At 29.3% G+C, this 20,765-nt stretch overlaps 2 protein-coding genes and 1 long non-coding RNA gene across 4 annotated transcripts; 1 reads left to right on the top strand and 2 right to left on the bottom strand.

Annotated features, from left to right (window-relative positions):
* Positions 1 to 122: 122 nt before the first annotated feature.
* On the bottom strand, positions 123 to 3,629 carry LOC107995549 (uncharacterized). The gene is made up of 9 exons (XM_017053138.2): positions 3,459 to 3,629; positions 3,188 to 3,304; positions 2,783 to 2,900; positions 1,995 to 2,259; positions 1,740 to 1,862; positions 1,558 to 1,648; positions 870 to 1,003; positions 490 to 622; positions 123 to 402 (listed from the first exon to the last, which is right to left on the bottom strand). The coding sequence occupies exons 1-9, from the start codon at positions 3,606 to 3,608 to the stop codon at positions 358 to 360; spliced, it is 1,176 nt and encodes a 391-aa protein (XP_016908627.2). The 5' UTR covers positions 3,609 to 3,629; the 3' UTR covers positions 123 to 357.
* A 665-nt stretch (positions 3,630 to 4,294) lies between these two features.
* On the bottom strand, positions 4,295 to 9,921 carry LOC107995552 (odorant receptor 22c-like). Its single transcript, XM_017053148.3, has 10 exons — positions 9,086 to 9,921; positions 8,307 to 8,423; positions 8,111 to 8,228; positions 7,043 to 7,307; positions 6,576 to 6,692; positions 6,218 to 6,308; positions 6,004 to 6,137; positions 5,366 to 5,498; positions 5,198 to 5,295; positions 4,295 to 4,617 (listed from the first exon to the last, which is right to left on the bottom strand). The coding sequence occupies exons 1-9, from the start codon at positions 9,227 to 9,229 to the stop codon at positions 5,248 to 5,250; spliced, it is 1,167 nt and encodes a 388-aa protein (XP_016908637.2). The 5' UTR covers positions 9,230 to 9,921; the 3' UTR covers positions 4,295 to 4,617; positions 5,198 to 5,247.
* Positions 9,922 to 10,746: 825 nt separating this feature from the next.
* On the top strand, positions 10,747 to 16,177 carry LOC107995507 (uncharacterized). Of its 2 annotated transcripts, XR_001765568.3 has the most exons (5): positions 10,747 to 11,232; positions 11,461 to 11,585; positions 12,840 to 13,018; positions 13,100 to 13,189; positions 15,189 to 16,177. It is a non-coding gene; the product is annotated as an uncharacterized LOC107995507 (long non-coding RNA). The 2 variants fall into 2 exon arrangements; XR_003697098.2 differs by lacking the exon at positions 15,189 to 16,177 and having other exon boundaries at positions 13,100 to 13,831.
* Positions 16,178 to 20,765: the final 4,588 nt, after the last annotated feature.

Genomic DNA, 20,765 nt, shown 5'->3' with positions numbered 1-20,765 from the left:
CAGATTTATTCTTGTCTCATTTTAAATTTTTAGTATTAAATTTAGTAATAATTTACAGATGTCTTTAATATTCATTGTACTTCCAGTGTAATAAATAAATTTTATTTATGGAAATATTTTAGAAATTTATTAATCTTTCAATAATTATCAATGAATTGTATCACATTATATTAGTACAATGAAAGAAAGAAATAAGCAAATAAATACAATATTTATACACATTTATACACATTTAAGTAATAAGATTATCGGGAAATAACTTAAGTGCAGTCACGTAATTAAACACAATAAAAAATTTTTGTGAACAAAAATATCGCTTGCGTAAACATATAGCGAACATTCCGCATTCGTATCGATTTATGATCGAAAAACTGTGTAATATGAGAAAGATGTTTTTAAAACCTGAAAAAATTCAATTCGTTATTATTATTCAATCGTTAATCTCTTTCTTAAAGATAAATTTCTAATATTTTGTAAAAATAAGCTAACCTTTATAAAACTGTCTAAATTCAAAGCAATCAATCCTCCTCCTGTCAGTTTCGGCGGATTCAAACATTTTCGCAATACTAATAAATATAACGATTGCGTTTTCGATGAACCATAGTACCAACGAGCATCGTATCTATTAATAATAATAATTAATTGAATCATAAATTTTTATTATACTATGATATTTTCCATTATTTCAGAATTATTAATATCGTTTTTATTTTATCAAAAATATTTAATAATATTTGATTAACAATATATTATTAACAAAATATTTAAAAAAATATGCGCAAACTTTATTTGAATATTTTGTTTGATTATGTTAAGTTATATGCAATCGATTTAAATAATTAATATATGTACATATATCATAGCCTCACATTGTTTTAAAGACTTCTTCATTTGAATCTATCAAAAATTGTCCCATGACCATTAGAAAAAGCAAGTGCGTTAGTTGAGCAATAGTGAATATACAAAAAGTGAAGAATCTACCTCCTATTTCCATCGATGTCAACTAAATTTAAAAAAGAAAGAAATTTAAAAAGTGATATAACAAAAAACAGCATAAATAAATGTATATATAAGTATAAATAAGTAATATTTTAAAAATTCTAAATTATACTTATAATTAATCATTTATAATAAATTTTTAAAACGAAATCAAATTATTATGAATATATTTTATAGTAAAAAATAAAATGAATAATTTGAAAATATTTTATATTTCATATTTTAATGCAAATGATATAGAAAATTATGAGTTTTTCAAGAAATGTAGAAGAAGAGTTTTTCAAATGTATTATTTGATTTTCTTTTTTATATATATTTCATACAAGTATATTTATAACTATATATTTTTAATTATTCAACTATTTGCCAACATTGATACTTATAGAAAAATCGATATCATTTGAGATTTCCTTTTATTTTGAATACTATATTGAATATATTAAAAATCAAAATTAATAAATTATATTATAAATTAAATTAAGAAATATATATATTAATATTTTGAGCAATATTGACTCGATCATTAAAAATAGAATGTTTCATTGAATGATAACTTGCCTTTATGAATGTTCCCGTGAATGTTATAATTATCATTCCCAAAAGGATGAAGAAATAGTGTATATGGCAAGCATCGATTTTATTCACATATCTAATATAATATATTAAATAATAAAATTATATTAAAAAAACTTATATAAAAAATAATTCAAATTATATCTATTATACATAATGATACTAACTCAACAGCCTTCTTGTGAGCATCGATGGATTGACTTACTTTTGCATAAGTTTTCTCCATTAATTTGTCACTATATTTTTCCTTACAAAGACCAACGTTATCCATGGCATGTTTAAAATGATACCTATATTTATTTTTATTAATTACATACAATTTAATTTAATATATATTTAATATTTAATATATAATATATATTTAAAGAAAAATTAGTTATTAAAAAAAATTAAAAATTTTTAATGTAGCAAATAGTACTTACCCACTGATGGTCAACAAGGCACATCCATGATGTACAATGTGAATTAAATTTATGTCACAGGCAATATACACAAAAGTGTGTCCAAGACACACTGCTAACATATGTCCTGTTATGAGATAATAATATTTCTGTTCATCCACAAAATAATAAGATGGATAGACAAGTTCTCGACTTCGTGACTCGTTTAGTGGCATGATGACATTCATTATTAGTGGTAGTATAGATGGCATGGAAAGGAACATAAATACACAAGAACATATGCTAACTAAAAATAGAAACAATAAAATATTTGAAAAAAATTAAAAATAGAAGGAATAAAAAATATATATAGTTAGAAATAAGAGTTCGAAATCTGACTTTGCATTTACGAAACTCGTATTATCTCAAAAGTTTCGAAAATTAAAGTGCTTATGTTTGTTAAAAATTAAATTATTATGAAATCGAAATCTTCATTTATTGTACCAATAATAACTATATCTTTTAGATTTAAAAAAATCAAATTCTTATATTTTTCCTTTATATAAAGATTTGTAAAATCGTATCAATTAAAATGAGTTTAAAGTCTAAAAGTTTTATATAATCAAAAAATTCTCGTAATTTCTACAATTGTTTTAGTTAGATTTCAATTCAGAATCACAAATGAAAAGTTTAAAAATAAAAAAAAAGAAACTAAAAAATGATTAAGAGATAATAAAGAGTTCAAAATTTTATAATTAAATATTTTTGATATTGTTTAATTTTATAATTTCAATCTTTACTGTTTAAAGAATTGTTTGCTTACTCTTCACCTTCGTAAAAGGAACAGAAGAACATTGCTCTCTTAAAATATATTTCGAAAATTTCTTCTTCCTCCTTTGACCGTTTCACCAATCGATCGGATATAATGTTATGTAGAAGTTCTTTGAGCTATGCTTTTAAAATTATAATTTTAATAATTATATATATAATTAGCAAAGTATTAATTTTTACTTCATAAACGAGGATTAATTTGTGTTCAAATATTTTTTAGAAATACAAAAAGTGTGTAAAGTTTTATAACTTTGCTTAAAAAACATTTAGATTTTATTAGAATGATAATAATAGTCATAAAATGTGAAAAGATAAGATTTTTTAATTTAATAGGACTAAAATTTTTTTTATGTCAGTTTAAAAATAATTTAATCGTAATATTCATAGAATTAATTGTTTTTCACCTTTTTCTCATTCAATATATAATTGTATTGCTTGAGTATAAGGGCAAATCCCAAATCAATGTACGGTATTTGATCTAATAAGACGTCGACGCTGTAAAACACTGCTACCCGTGATATCTATATTTTGATAATATTTTAACAATTATTTTAACATAATTTTTTAAAATATTTTTTTTTAATACTACTTTCAATATTACAATAAACTAATCACAATTCTTTTATTCAATATAATAATTTCACAGACATGTTATTTTGATAATAATATTACTACCTGTGCTATAAATGCAATAATCATTACGATAAGGATTGTAAAACGCATGAAAAATTTCATGAATTTTCCCTGATCAGGCCACACACCAACGAGCTGTCCGAAAAATTTGTTATCCTTGAGATATAACTCTTCGATTGCTTGTTTATCCATATTTTATCATACAATATTTTATCACAAAATCTCTTTTATCTTTTAGACTATCCTCGAGAAACGTTTCTCAAGTCTTCAAATCCACGAAGAAATTACCATAACTGGACAGTCTAAGTGGAAACGTGAATATTTTTCACTGCAATAGTGGCAGCGGTAAGTAATTCTTTTATCATTTCAACTTATCAATTTCAAATAATTGTTTTATAAGCAATGGGAGATTATTCATAGTACAAAGATATATAGGTTTGATTACTTTATATGAAAAATGAAAGCATTTTATATTGTACAAAGTAATGGCGGTGTCGACTTTTACTATTTTTTTTTCTTTTTACGAAGAAAAAAGAAATTGCAAGAATAACTGAACATGATTTAATTCTAGATATAGTAGCTATGGCTAGTGATGCGGTAATCTGTATGCACTAAGTGGATAAGTGGATCTATATGAGGGGATTGAAAAATTAATGGTGGAAAGTATTCTTTTCAATACTCGTCGCAGCATTTTATCACAGTTATAATATTCATAGCAAGAATATTGCATTATGCCAAATTGTGAGTTTTATTCTTACTGTCTGTAAGTGCATCGTTTTTACAAATAGGAAAGAATAATCTATCTTTTTTTGTATTTTGGTGTTTTTAAAGTATAAAATTTTCTTGTTAAAATATTTTCATGCATAATATTTTGAAAGAAAGAAATATAGTAAAGAATGAATGAATATTATCGAAAAAGTTTTGCTTTTTTCTATTTTAATCATTTTTTATTGATTATCAGTTGGAAATAATTTTTTATATAGATATAGAAACATAAAAATTCAGATATATATTTTGAAATAATAATGTTATTTATATACGTATAAAAGTTTTTTTATATTCATCTAAAAAAAGAACATAAATAAAGTGTAAATACATATATAGATTACCATATTGTTTATAATATATTGAAATTAATATACAGAATCACGTGCATATTGCCCTCTTCATGTGGTATCTGGTACTATATCTCTGCATTATCCTGTAAGTAATTATAAATAATTAAATATTAAATGTATCACATATTTTTCAAAGTATTTTTAATTTTTAAAAATATTAAAATGAAACGATATATTATTTTATTCATTATTTTCAACACTTATATAACTAAATATATTTTTAGAAATCTATATGTCTTACTAAAGATTTACAATTCTTCGCCATAGATGGCAGTAACTATCAGCGGTAAATTTAAAAAGAAAATCTTATATTTTTCAAATTTTTAAAAATGGTAAAAAAAAATTAAGAAAACATATATTTATATTTATTTATTTTTCTATAAATTCTAAATCAATAAATGATTAGTTATTGTTAGTGATTTACTGTGAAAATAAACTATTCTAATATGATTTCATTATTTTTATGATAATCTATGTAAACATTCTATTCAAATAAAACTTAATAAAAAATTCATGCTATGCATCATAGAATTTTTCAATCGAATAAAAAATAAAAATAGAATTGACTTAAAATAAATTTCATTTTTGTGAATATTCAATAGTTTATAAAATATTTAATATGAATTTGTGGTTTTTCTTTTTTATCGTGCGAATAATACGTACATTAAAATACATTATACTTGGCAACTGTTCTTTTGAATAATTAATAGCATTCAGACAGATTTTAATACGGTAAAATACGAGACACTCGTTTTCACGACCTAAAACGAATATCGTGTGAAATGCATTCGAGGATACTCAATTGTATTGCAGAGTTGATTAATGGCTTACCTCTGCAAAGGTGTTCAAGTTTAGTTGCATTAATCCACCGGCTGTTAACAGAGGGGGATTCAAATTTCTTCGCAGAATCAGAACGAACATTGCTTGAATTTTATATTGCATATTATACCAATATGGTTCATACCTATTACGATATTACTGTTTATATAAATTGTACAATTAACAAAATAGATCTACAAAAATAAAAAAAAAAAACGTAATTTACCCGATAATAAATATTATCAGGTAATCAAAATTTTGTGTTTATTAGATAAGAAAAATGTAAGAAATATAAAAAACAAATTTTTATTCATTAATAAAACTCTTAATATAATTTATTTATTATACTTAATAGAAAAAATTATAAATTGCATTTTGTGAAATTTATTTAATATTCTGTTTGTCTGAAATAATTATCCAGATTTAACAAATATATAATATACAGAGTATTAATATATTTATGGGAGCTTTGAAGAATCCATTATAGAAATCGAAATAAATTTTAATGTATTAATATAAAAATGCATATAAATTTTTTTATATTATATATATTTTTTTTCATCAAAAAGAATAATAGAATTTTTTTGATCACGTAAAAAAATTATTATACATAATAAAAATGATTTTGTTACATTACAGTTAATACTTACATATCCCAATAAATATTGTCATGTGAATCAATGACGAATTGGCCTTGAGCTGTGAGGAAGAAAATGTGCACCACTTGAGCAATTACGTATCCGTAATACTGATTAGTTTCCATGGACCATGTTATTGTAGCTATCTTTTTTTTTTTTTTTTAATAATATTTTTAATCAATTTTACACAACTATCAGAGATTCACCAAGAATGAAGATCGCTCACCTTCATCATCGTGATAGTAAGACACAAAATTGATGCACCCACTTGCGCGAAGATATTGATAGAGTAAAAATCCTCGATTTCGGTGAGATATCTAATTTTAAAGCTCGATTTTCATATGTCCAATAATTTAACCAAGCGCGTTAAAGTATCAACAAAGTGATATTATAATAAATAAGAAAGTTCGTGCTTCTCTGATCAATTTTCAGGTCGTAAAATTGAATTGAATTTGTTAAAATACTTAAGAAAATTATCAAAGAACAATTGTTCAAAAATTGTATTAATTATTAATTTAAATTTTCAATCAAATCACAAAGGACAAGAACAACAATGACAAAAATTCGAATATTATTATACTAACGCAAGCGCTCGTTTGTGAGTTTCAATGGCGTAGCACAATCTTCTGCATATTTTTTCATCTATTTTCGAATCTTTCTTCGACGAGTACAAATCGTTCAAACTATTTCTGAAGCGGTAACTGCAAAATTATATTTCTAAAATATTATTATTAAACAGGATATATTATTATTAAACGTCTTTGGAGAGTCAATTCTAGAGATCAAAATAAATATAGAAATTGATATACAATAATATCGATTGAGACTTATTTATTGAATTATAAGCGATTGAATTTTACATTGGACGAAGCGAGACAGAGACAGATCGCTTCGTCTCCATCACCTTTGCCTTCATTCAAAATATATTTTTATGCATTTTCTTTTTTTTTTTTTTTTTTAATAAATTATATCTTTAAAAAGGAAACAACACACATCAAGGATGAGCAAATAAGCATTATTATACTTTATTGCATGTAATATCAGAACTTACCCTGCGAGGGCTAGCAATCCGCAAGCGTGTTGCACGATGTAGACCAGTGTCGTGTCCGTTGCAATGAACACGCACATCGCCGTCAGCAACGATACGATCGAGAATATCAAAATGGGATAATAATAATCGGCCTCATTCTCGATGTAGTAATACGCTGGATACATCTGGACCCTTGGCCGTGACTCGTTCAAAGGTATGAATATATCCAATAAAATAGGCGTCAAGGGAAGGATCAAGAAGAGGATGGCGCAAAAGTACGCGTTTACTGCAATGTATCATCAATGTGTCAAGGTTTAATTATTGAGAATATATGATTATTATGCGAATTTATATTCTTTTAAACGTAATTAAAAATTTTTTTTCATGAATAACGTTTTTAAATAATATTTTCTTTTTTTTTCTTTTTAATATAATTTGGATATTGTAAGAAATGTATATATTAGATATATTTTATTCTATATATCATATTAAATGCAAAGATATATAGAGGAAGAATATTCAACGAGATAAGGAAAATAGATAGATTTTGAATGATGCAGAAATCTTCAAATTTTTAATAAATAAATTTTTTTTTGTCAAATGGCAATTGCAATAAAGGAATGATATTTCAAATATATATTTTAATAGCAATTCATTATAAACATTGTTTTGAAATGAATAGATATTTTAATTAAAATATAAAGAAATTACTTTATGTAATAGCATTTCAAATAAGTAATTTTAACTTTAATGTTATTACAGTACGAAGCCTTTATATTATATTGTATAATATAAAGAATTCAATCTATTCTCAATCAACTAAAGTAAATTGCTTGTAAAATATTAAACTAGGCTGAAATACTGTTTCTCGAGTTCAACTTTTGATTAACTAGTGTAACTAATAGAAGCAATAAAATGGTAAGTTTATGTATGTTAACATCTGTTCTATAAAAGTAAGAAAATTTTATATTTTTAATTTTATATTAAATTTTAAATTTTATATTTCAATATTAATTATAAATAAATTGCAATGGAAAGGATTAATTTGAAATAAGAGAAAATTGATTAATCGATATATTGTCATCTTACCTACGTAAATTAATATAAAGAATAAACTTTTGTCAGCATATTTTTCTAGGATCATAACCTCCTCGTGCGTTTTCTTCTTTTGCCAATCATTTAAAATACTTATGAACAATTCCTTGAACTATCCAAATACAAAGAAATGATTAAAATTTTAATCTCTATCTTTATTTGTTATTTTTCGAATTTGTAATTGTCTCACCTTTTGCTCATTAATAATAAAATTGTTGTATTTTATTATTAGGAGAGTAGCCACTATCAGAAATGGAATTTGATCCATTGCAACACGTAGACTAAAGAATAATATTATGTTGCTTCCCTACGTAATAAAATTAATTAAATGATCAAATTAAAAAATTAAAAAATTAATAAAAAAAATATTCTTTGCGTTATCTTAAACTTTCTCAAACTGTATCAAATTTGAATTGAATTAATTTCAATTCGATACGTTATCAAACTCTGTCAAACCCTATTAAACTTGGATCAAATTGAATTAATGAATGACTGGTACATTAACAGAATTGTTTTTGAAAATAATAAATAATAATATTTGAAAAATAATAATATTGTATTAACAAATTGTGTCAAACATTTTCAAACTGAATCGAATTTGAATTGATTCAATTAGATTCGATATCAGAATCAGATTCAGTATACAAACTATAACATTTTCAAAATATCAGCACATTATATCAAATTTGGATTGAATCAATTGAATTTGATGCAATACAGAATTTTCATTCCCAAAATATATTGAATTCGAATAATATATTAAACTTCGATTAAGTCAATTCGATTCAAGATATCAGAGATCTTATTTCTAAAGATGCAAAATATAATATTTATCAAATATTTTTGATAGAAAAACACAATATCCCAATAATAGACAAATTGTCAAATCATTATAATCATAATATTGGTTTTTTTCTCTTTCTTTTTTTCTTATATTTTCTTTTTATTATAATAATAAATCAAATACACCTGTGTAATATGCCCCAGGATCCCTATCAACTCTACAAAAATACGGGGAATCGTTTTGCGTTTTTGATTCGGCCACATGCCAACGATGATTGAATATATTTTATTTATTTTTAAGTATCGTTCCTCCAGTCGTTGTACATCCATGTTATCACTAGACTGTTCAACCGACAGACTGTCTATGTAGTTTTCTGGAAATCAATGACTTAATAACTCGTGTTTTAATCACAATCCATATACAGTTACGAGTTTCGTTTGAACATTAAAAATATTTAAGAATTGATAGATACGTATGCACCGTACGATGCATAAAGTGACTCAATATTTAATTTCCAATGATGTCACACGCGTGTCATTCGTCCATTAGCGTTATTATAACGTTTAACGATATGTTCTCGAACATATCATTCATATTACTTAACCAGACTCTTAAGCAATTATAGTTTTTACATTGCTATTTTTATTATCTTGGATCGCGTTGGAATTAATAATGAAATATGAAACACGACTCGTTAGTTAAAAGATATGAACGATCAAACTAAATTTTTGTGCAGTGGGTAAAGAAAGTGGATATTCGTGTAGCTAATTTTTTTTATAATAAATATATATAAAAGTGTGAAATTCAGAAATGTGTAGATATAATTTAAATATTTTTAATAAAGAGGAAAAGAAGAATGTAAAAAATGTAAAAATTTAAAAATTGAGAAATTATTCGTGCAATATTGTATCGTTCTACTGCTAAATTCTTATATTTTCTATATTATTTTATTTGTTATACATTATTAAATACATTTTTAATTCACATCTGTAAAGAATAGCGTAATTACTTCCATTTATTTGTTTGTATAAAATTAATACCAAAAAAAAAAAAAAAAGATAACGAATTTCACTTCTGTGATAATGAATTTCAATCATTAATCTTGATCACCGATTTAAAATATGTAAAAAAGAAACCTGTACACAAATTGTCTCGTTAAAAATTATATTTTGCAAAAGATTGAATTTGAAAATTCAAATCGATATTCCTTGACTATGCATATTTAATATCTCAATTTTCAGCGGATTTAAGCATTACAATTTTATTCTACATTTTTTTTTTTTTTTACATTTATTTTCACACATAGAGTAATCCCTTGCCGATTCATATTTAACACTCGAATTAGCTCGAATTTCACTTGGAAATTATTCAATTTTAATTTTTTTTTTTTTTGCTCGTATCTCAATAACAACAACAGAAACATCATATCGTATCAATAATTTAATCGTTCTAATTCACGGTAAAAAAAAAAAAGGTAAATCCCTGGCACGATCGATGCGCTCATTCGTTAAGTACTTTCTTTTTCTCGTTTCCTTTTTTTTTTCTTTTCTTTTCTTTTCTTTTAATCTAGAACGGAAAGTCCAAAGATATCGTCCGCGCATCGTACATGTACCGAAGTTACAATAGAGCGGAAGGTATGTACTAATTGGATGCAGCCTTTCAGCCGAAGCAAGCAACGGGGGTTGGTTTAGATTGGAAGAGCGGCGTGGGCTGCGGCTGGCTACGACGGATCGGGTTACACAAAGGCAGCTTTTTTAATTGGATAACGTCATATCGACGCGTTCACACGCGTATGCCAACTTTTTTTCCCATCGATTTGCTTGCTGGTCCGCCATCGGCCACTCTGGGACGGCCGTGCCCGCCGCAGAGAACGTCGAACGTCCTCCCTGTCGACGACGACGACGAGGAAAATGCCGTTGGAATGCCCGCTTCCCGTTGTTCCTCCACCGATACAGACGTGTTACGTGCGAAATTGTTGGCCGCTTTCGACACTGGAGGTGTTTCGTGGAGGAGAGATAAAAAAAAAAGGAGGGAGGGAGGGAGGGAGGAGGAGGGAGAGGTTCTTTCTTTCGTGGTACGTATTGGAACGAGATCACTGCTTATCAAACAACGCGATTGTATTTTCAATTTTTAATCTTACTAATGGGTAAAACTGTCGATAACATTTACATAGGTAATATTTACATCCTTTTCAATAGCGAGAGATAATTGTGGACGTTTGGGAGTTGGAATTATTGTTAGAGATGAGGAACGAGAATGTTGAGAAAATTTTGCAGATGGTAGATCCAGTATTTTTAATTCTTCTAATTTCAAATTAGAAGAAAAGGAAAAGGTACTGATTGATGTATTTTTGGTAAATATTTTTTCTTTTTTGATTGTAATTTGTATTTAGTTTATAAGAATAAGAATTTGATATGAGCTTGAATGATTTTTATCATAATTTTTAATAATCTATTTCCATAGCAGTTGCAGTTATTTTATTTATCATTATACTTTTATATCACTTATGTATTTCGAAGAAATTATCCTTTTTTAAACATTCCACGATTTTACATTTCAGATCTCAAATTATTCTCGATCATTATTCGCAAAATATTTCAATTATTTGAGGATGAAGTAAGATGAATAAGTAAAAGAAACACAGTCATCGTTTCTAATAGTGATCACGAGATAGGGGGGCTTTAGGTAATTTACTAATGTAGAATCATCCCTCTTTGTGCTGTTTTTCCCTCAAATTTCACCTTTTATCTCCTTTTTGGCTTCATTCTCTTTTTCTTGTATTTACGTTATGAGCATCAATTTTTTTCATCTTAACCTTTCTTTCTTCCTCCCTTCTACGACCACTCTGGCAGCACGTTATCTATCCTCTTGAAGCAAGCTATTACGCGATTGTATCTTAAATAAAATATCACGGGCATCCCATCGCCAACCACTCGAAATAATAATTGTCATCTCGATGTCAGCTTTCGCTTCTGCGATCCTTTTACCCTCGACTATGTGCCCACATCTCATTTCCTCCCTTTCTTCTGCTTTCCTTTTTGCAAACAGAGCAAACGAATTCGAAATAGGATAATCTCGATTGTGTTATTGCAATTAGTTTTTTAAAAATTGTAAAAAAGAGCATGAGGTAATTAGAAATTTTAATAAGAAATATAATAAATAAAAAGCTTTACTTTTAAAAATAATATATTAATTGTTGAAAATATTATTTCGCGATACAATGTGATTTATTTTCATTGTAGGAAATGATAAGAAACTATGATTAATCAGAGATTGATAAATTAAACTTTTTAATATATCATTGTATAAAAGTTAGAATATTAAAAACAATTAATAAATAGAAATTTAAAAAAGTAAGAAAAAATACGTAATGAAATGAAAATTTATTATCGAAAGTACATAATATTCTTTATAGAAATATAATAAATATAAAACATTTCTTCTATTTTTTCAAGAATTTATCTAGAAGAAGAAAGTAATGGTAACTAATTATTTCATTACAAATCTTAGTTAAAAAGATATCTTCAAATTATTCAAAAATATTCAGACCGTTAAAATGGCTTTTTTATGGTGGCTCTTAAAACAATATTATCCTCATTTTCAACATCAAACGACGCAGTTTAAAGAATTAATTATATCGGGTTTAATACAACGGAATAAAACGGACGACATAATAATATGAGCAATTAATACTTATCCTTTTTTTTTTCGTCAAAGTGTCCAGCCACCATTTCAATTAAATATGTGAAAATAAATTCCTTTGTGAATTTTCCTGGCCGAGGAGACTCGTTTCCTTTCTCCCTGTACTTCGATTTTTTTCCCTCTTCTCCTCCCCCGCCCTCCCCCTCTCTCTCTTTCCCGCGCACGCGACACAATATTGTACTTTTAATTATTTCGAACGCCGTGATCCTGCAAGCGTTATTAAAGCAATTGCAACAGGTATCGTCGCGCGATTCCGGAACGAACACCAGGAACGCGGCGAATATCGAGTGTAAAAGTTCCTGCAATGGGAGGATTTTCATTCGAACGCTTCCAGCGGGCGCAAGAATTAAACAAGATTTTTTCCCGTGCAACGTTTATTAAAATCCTGCCGAGCATGGAGATTCGTCCAATTGATTGTAAGAAATTTGATTCTAATATCAATATAAACTATTACATTGTTGGGAATGAAGAATTTTAAAATATTTCTCTCGTTTCAGATCGAATTAATGATTTGAAATCGAATTTAAAAATGCAATCAAGTTTCGACGTTTCGACGTTTCGTGCAGTGTAAAATGTGTCGAATTGAGGTTTGTATTCATGTTTTATATAATAATTATAATATTTTGTTAACAGTAATAATGATAATTTAGAATTTTTAAAAAATGGTGTTGAAAAAACACTCGTGGAACTGTGGAAGAGATTAGTTAGTAATCACAGATAAAACTTAATAACATAATTCAGTTAAGAATAATATAAAATAATTGATTGTTATGTTAATATCTTCGATAATATATTTTTAAGAATAAATTGCAACATAGCCAAACAATCATTTGACTTAATATCCACGATAATTCGTTTTCGAGAAAAATATCTCAGAAATTTTTACTCTGTGCGAAATCAATATACGCTAAATTTAAAAAAATTTATAAATTTAATAAACGTATCACAAGAATTCACTTATCACTTAAATAATACTCTCAAGCATCAAAATATTCTAACACTATGATGTTAGATCAGTGACGCGACACTAGCGCCACGTGACTCTTAACTACTAATACCCAATATTTTTTAATTTATCATTATTTTTTCAATTCATTACCTCTCTATTTCATTAATTCTTGAAAATTACCCTATCGTATATAACGTTAAAGTGGATTTCACGATTTAAAAGAAGGAAGAATTAAGAATCAAGGATCACAAAATTACGAGAATCCTGCTTATATTGAAAATTTTTACAAAACATTTAATTACTAAAAACCGTTAAATCCCATGTTTTTAATATCTTCACGAAACGTAATATGAAATAAATTCATCGTTAATATTACGGATTATGTCGCAAAAAGGCTGTGAAGAATCGTTTCGATCGGATGTGTCCTCTACAAGTGTGTATGCTTTCGAAGTGGGAATAATTATTGCTCCCAAGGCAACGAGTGTACGATAAAATCCTTTTCGTGGATGCTGTCTCTCTCGAACGCCCGCGTTTCGCAGTAAGAAAGAGAGCGTCGAGGAGCTTATTTACCTAACCTATACACTCCCCTCTCCCCCGTTCCCAAACACACCGGAAACAGTTGTACGTAGGTAACTACGTAGCTACGCTAATTAGAACCACTCCGGCGGAATAATTAGAAATTAGAGCGAACGGACTGCCGTGGAGAACGCCACTCGGAGACACTCTTAATATATTCCTTTTATTTTTCCACTCCCTCTCTCGTTTCACAGGATTGCACGCAACGGAAAACGATGGTCGTTTCGGACGAATAAAAAGGAGCGCACCGATTCCAAGATGTCCAAGAAGCGATCGACCGAATTGTTGTAATCTCGTTCGTTTCTCGGTTTTAATGTCGTCGTTAATTATCAACACTCCAATTAACGGATCAATTTTTGCCTCGATTTTGTTAGAATGAAGAATTCGCATGACGATTTATCTTTGCTAATATCCATGTTTCCGATGAATCGTTAATAATCGATTAATACGAGATTGAATGAAGATTTTGACGAATAATGGTTACGTAATATACAATATATGAATATAAAATACATAAAATCATGATTTTGTGTTACATAGAAATTAATTTACTATTATTTACATCTCTAAAACAGTTGATCTTTGCTGTTAATTAATTACTCCAAAGATACTCTCCAGAATATTGGAATCTATTTCAATAGTTTCAATAAATTCTCAACGCGTTATCAAAACATTATAAAAAAAGGAACACATGGAAAAACATCAAGCTTCAATTCTATCATAAAAATAATCCTATTAATCCTATTAATTCGATGGCCAGAAGTTACGATCCTATAGGGGAAAACATCAAAGAAAATATCAAACTTTAAACTTTATTACAAAAATATCAAATATCAATTAATCCTAATTCGATGGGCAGAAATTGTAATCCTACGAAGAAGAAGGAAACGCAATCAAAGGGAAAGAATAACGAGAAATAAAACAGTGAAGGAGGTAATCGCGTCTGCTAATTTCGAGAAACGAGGAAACATGGGGGAATAAAGACGGTACGGAGAGGGGGGAGAGGAGGAAAATCTCATAACATTCGTTCTTATTAAAATGCAAAGCGCGTCTGATTGCAGACGGATGCAGAATTGGCGGACGGAGGCCACTCAACCCTGTCAGTATCAGGCCGATGAGGAACCAGAAACCATCAATAACCGGCGGAACCGGTGCCCAGCTTAACTCTAACGAAGGACGATTTCTAACGATCCCCCGGCTACGTCCAACTTCTGGACGTAATTAATTCCCCGGCTAACCCGGAATGCTATAATTAATTGCCGGTGGCTGATGAGGGGTAGAAGGGTGGCTGCAACAATATGTACCCGGTTCGATTAGAAGCACGGACCTCCGTGCAGTTATGCAATTAATTAAATTCAGTTTGTTATGCGCGACCGATTGTTAATTACCGGTCGAAGTTAGAGAAACCGGTATGGCCCCGCTCGAGATTGCCTTGTATCTATGAAAGACTCCGTCGTTTCGTTGTTTTCGACGCGAAACAAACGATAATTACCCAAGTCGTCGAACTTGACAAACTTGAAATTGTTTGATTTATCATTCGTTTGAAAGAAAAGTCAAGTTTTAGATTTTCTTTCTTCTTGTTTGATTTTGAAAGTTTGATTTTTTATGAGGTTTGTAACTTTGAATGGATTTGTTTCGAACGAACAAGGTGAGTGACAAGGTTAATCGTATTAATTTCAAGGAATAATAATGATTTTTTAACGATTCGTATTTTTATTATAATTACATATAATTCGTGGAAAGATACAGATAAGTCTTGTCAGATTTGAGATGGTTAAATTCGTTTATACATAAATCTTTTGAAGAACAGATTCAGGTGGAATCGGATAATTTATAGAAGTTTAGATTATTTGGTATAATTAATTATTTATTACTTAATAAGTGGATTTTTTATAACAGATACTTGTATAAATAGATTAATATTGCATCTTTGTTGTAATAAATTCATATAATTGCACTTGCTATTAATCTAAATAATAGGAATATAATTAGAGTTCACTTGGATTTTGTTCCAACAAATGAAATTAAGTGTACTTGATTTTTGAACACCAATGATGATCAACTGCTCTATCATTCTTTTTATACCAATTTTCACATTATCCCTCATATAAAATTCTCAAAATTCAATCAACAATCCTCTAAAACTCAATATTCTTCAACTTAATATCGATTGATCATCTAGTCAGATCATTCATCGGAAAAATTCTCAAGATTAAGCTTCCAAAATTAAAACACGTCTCCAATTATTTCCAACTCATAAAATTCTCAAATTCTTCGAATCAAACAATTCCATCCATCGATTCCGAATTTCCGGATTGAAACGCGCGTGTCCATCATCATCATCGTGGAGGAAATTAAATCAAAAGAAACTTCGGCCCCCCATTCGAATTCCGATTCCCTGCGGATAGCACGGATCCAACAAGTTTTGGTCCACGTTTTCCTCCTTTGATTATATTTAGAGACATTTCGGGACGTCTGCCAAACATTCGTCGCAATTAAAGCGGTTCGGTAACGAGTTAGCGACAGTCAATTAAGAAAAATTCCTGCCCACTATTATTAGAAATCCCGCGGTCATTAAGGGGAATGAGACAAAGCGGATCCATTCTTCGAAGGGAGGGGTTGGTTGGGTGGGTGGGTGGTTGGTTGGTTGACGTTTCTAACGAGCGGAACACGGCGGTGCGTTGTCGCGCCTCTGCACTCTGTACGCGAGTGTATATAAGTGCGGTCCACGCGAGTGCACGCGAGTCTATTTATACGGCAACTTTTATTTAAAGTGGCATAAACTTATGGATATAATAGGTCCACGACTTGAGCGCAGAGGAAGGGGTGGGCATTGGAGGATATCTGGCATTTCTCTGGTCCCGAGGAGGAGAGGCATTTAACGGACGTGCACGTGTTCGACCATATTGCATTTGTGTCGTTCGATAAATAGGTGGGTAAGCAACTCCAACGGAAACCCGTGTTAATTAACGTTGAGTTTCAGGACTGATTTACGTGGCGTCTAATTAGCGGGCCTGCCGGCGACGTAGTAGGCATTTTGATTGGCCACTCCGCGAATAGAGCACGGGCCGATTGGCCTTGCTTTCCTGTTCCGACAGTATCGATTGTTTTCGTTTCTTCTCCTCTTCCCTTGCGCCTCCTCCTCCTCCTCCATCTCCTTTCCGCTTCGCTCCTTTCCAATCTCCCCCTTTCGAATCCCTCCTCCGACCCTCCTCTCCTCTCCCCCTCCTCCCCGCCGCGTGCAACCCCGACGCTTGCTCTTTTTACGATCTCTCCTCTCTCCTCTTGGAACAAAGCGCGGATAGCTGGAGCAGTTGCGCGTCCTCAAAGGGATTCCGTCGCAAGAAGAGTGTCGGCTCGAAAATAATGTATTACGGCCGTCTGCACGGCCATTAAACCATGCGCTTTTTACGCTATTATTAAAGTTTTATTTCGGCCCACCAGCTACCCCCGCGGGGCCCCGTCATTGTTTCTTCTTTTACATACTTATTCGCGTCCCCGCGTCTTGTCCACGCTATGCGGCTTGCCCGTGCACAAGTGAGTTCAGTGTGTACTCGAGATTCGATCATTGAGGATTAATTAATGCGTCTTCTTTTTTCAAATTTACAATCGTTCTTTCTTCGTTTTTTATTTTATTTCTCGTTTAGTCATTGGGAAATTTTGTATTTTATTTCGTTGAGGGTTAAAAATAATTGGATCGAGGTAAGTAGATTTGTTGTTAGTTTTGTATTATTCGGAATGATATTTCTACGTTCATTTTTTTGTAAATGTATGATATTGTTACTAAGTGATTGCAAGGAAGTTCTTTTTTTTTTTTATTATGATAATATAAGTGAGTATGCACAGCAATAATAACAAAAAATGAAACATTAAAATTTAAGATCAAATAAATCTTTTAATTAAAAAGATAAAAATATTATCGAACGAAGAAATATTCCAGGAGAATAAAATAATATATTCTAAAATAAGTTCTACAAGGATTGTAAAATTGTTATATTCGTTATAATTTTAATAAATAAAAATTTATAAAATGATCATATACTTTTTTTAATCTTTCAAAAGATATTCTTTCTTCTTCTTCTTACTTTCGTTTTCGCGAAGCGCAAGGATGGAATTCGTTTCTTCGGAGTCAATTCACAGTGGTTAAATTCAATTTACAGGCATCAATGGCTGCCAATTACCGCTGCCTACGTGTGTAATAATACGATCGAGTTGGCCTAGGCACTTATGCGCCGCGTGTATTTAAATTGTGTTATTGCCACACAATAGTTTCGTTTATCGTCCGCCCAGGAAACGATACAGCACGGTATATCGTAGTTCGAACTATGTTCAATTCCATTGTGTTTTATTAGAGACATTCCAATAAAATCCGATTACATGAAAAATTGATTGCCATGTATTCGTTTACCGATTCCACGTTTTCCGTGTATTCCGGTAGAATTTTCCAAAAAATTGAACGCCCAAAGCCATGAAAACTTGACACGAGTCCTCTATTGAAAATTGCCTCGAATTTTTAATTGTTCACGAATAATTCTTTGATAAAAAATATTGCAGTTTATGGGAACATAAAAAAGTATATCGGATTTTTAAATAAGTTGTATCGCGGTTTTTTTTTCTTATTTGATCTTTTATTTAATCAAATTATCGTTATTAAATTGCTTGGATTTAATATGCGATACAATGTATGTACATATCGTATATACATACGTAACATATTTACAAATGAAGTACAGACGAGTATGTATATATTGACATAGTGTTATAATTGTTTTTCAAAACAATTATTGTTTTTCATATTCTTTCGTAGTGCTGATTATAAAATTATCGTAAACATATACATTCGATATAAATCGTTTATCATTTTTATTCATCGATCTTGTCGCAATTCTTTCACTAATTTCTCCACGGAACTATGAAATAATTGAGAAACCTTACTCACTGATGATACCTTAGTCGATAAAATGGAAAACTGCTATTATCATAACCTTGAATCGTGTATTCCCTTAATAATCAATAATAAAAAAGAAACTCACTCGCACTCTTATCTTTTTCTTAACAAGATGAATAAGTAAATCGTTCAAGATTTGCAATAAAATCTAGAAGAACTATTTAATTCTCCTTTTTTTACAGAAATCTGCACTTTTGTAGCAAATAGTTTGTAATATCGAAGTCTACCACAGATGTCGCACCTGTCTATCGTTTCCCTCGAAATCGATCGATTCTCGATTCATTCATAAAATTATTCCTCATTAAACCATTGTTATTGACTTTCTTTGTCGTTTAATATATTTTCTAAAATGAATTATAATTGTGAAATTAAAATTGATTTTAACAAAATTACGACAAATATAAATTTGATATTTTTCATTTTCATAAAATAGAAAGCTAATATTATTCGACGAATTCGAAGAATTGACGTCGATGCCTTGTTCAGTAAAAAATGTGCGATCTTAGTATTTACATAGAGTTTCTCATTAGCGTTTGAATTGCGTAGAAAATCGATTACCTTGTTTGACAACTTGCAATTAATGAATTTAGTCAAAAGAATGACATGTATTCAATATATATAGTACGATTTGTATTATTTTTTTCTTTTTTTTTCTTTTCTCAAAATTTCTTTCTCCACATCATTGAAATTCAACCTTCAATAATTTTTCTTACCATAACATCGTTAGTTTACCGGTCCTTCATTCATTATATTCATTTGCATCTTCCAGAAAAATATGAATAAATAAATAAAATGACATGCAGATCGATAATAATAATAATAATTCACAATCATCATCATAATAATGAATTACACAATATTATAATTCTCCAAAGTTTTAAAATGAATCAAAATTATTGATCATGATTTCAAAATCCAAGATGAATATTTTATATTACCATGGAGAGTCTAAATTAAATCCATCCTTTAAAAATTTTTTACGCGTCGTGTGTCATACGATAGAAAATCTCATCGGGCATAAATTCTAACAATTTAGACGAATATTCGTGACCTTGAAACGTCCTCGCCTCTTTTTTTCTCTAAAAAAAAAAGTGAGAGAGAAATTGGCACCCCAAAATGGCAAAAAACAACTTCCAGTCAAGAAACTTTTCTCCCTCGTGTCCCCGGAAACGCGGTCAATAAGTTTACGTAGGTGGAGGCATGAAAAGTTTTCGAAAAGCTCGCTCATTAATCTCGCCGCGCTGGCTACGATATCTCGCGAGATTCAATTTCTTAAATTGGACAGTAACGTTCGCTTACCTCGAAGTCGTTCGTGCATCCTCTTTGTCTGCGTCTGTTCGCAGGATGAGAGAGACTGCCAAGGGAATAATCGTGAATATGTATTATTAGGTTGCTGCATAAGTTCCATTTGCTGACATATGTATACACGTCTACTGCAGATTCAATTTTTGAGAACAACTTATGCTTACTTTATGAAATATAGATATATATATGTTATTTGTAATTAGATTGGGAATATGAATAAAGAAATAGAAGATTATTTCATATTATTAAATGTAATTATGAATGAATATTGTATTTTGGATATTTTATATAGAGTGTCAATTATATTCATGGAACATCTATGAAAGAGTGATTTCAAAACAATGATCGACGTATAAAATTATTTATTAAATTGTTTGCAATTTGA

The sequence above is a fragment of the Apis cerana genome, linkage group LG12 (assembly GCF_029169275.1).
Source record: "Apis cerana isolate GH-2021 linkage group LG12, AcerK_1.0, whole genome shotgun sequence".
Taxonomy (NCBI): domain Eukaryota; kingdom Metazoa; phylum Arthropoda; class Insecta; order Hymenoptera; family Apidae; genus Apis; species Apis cerana.
This window is presented reverse-complemented; position numbering and strand designations above follow the sequence as displayed.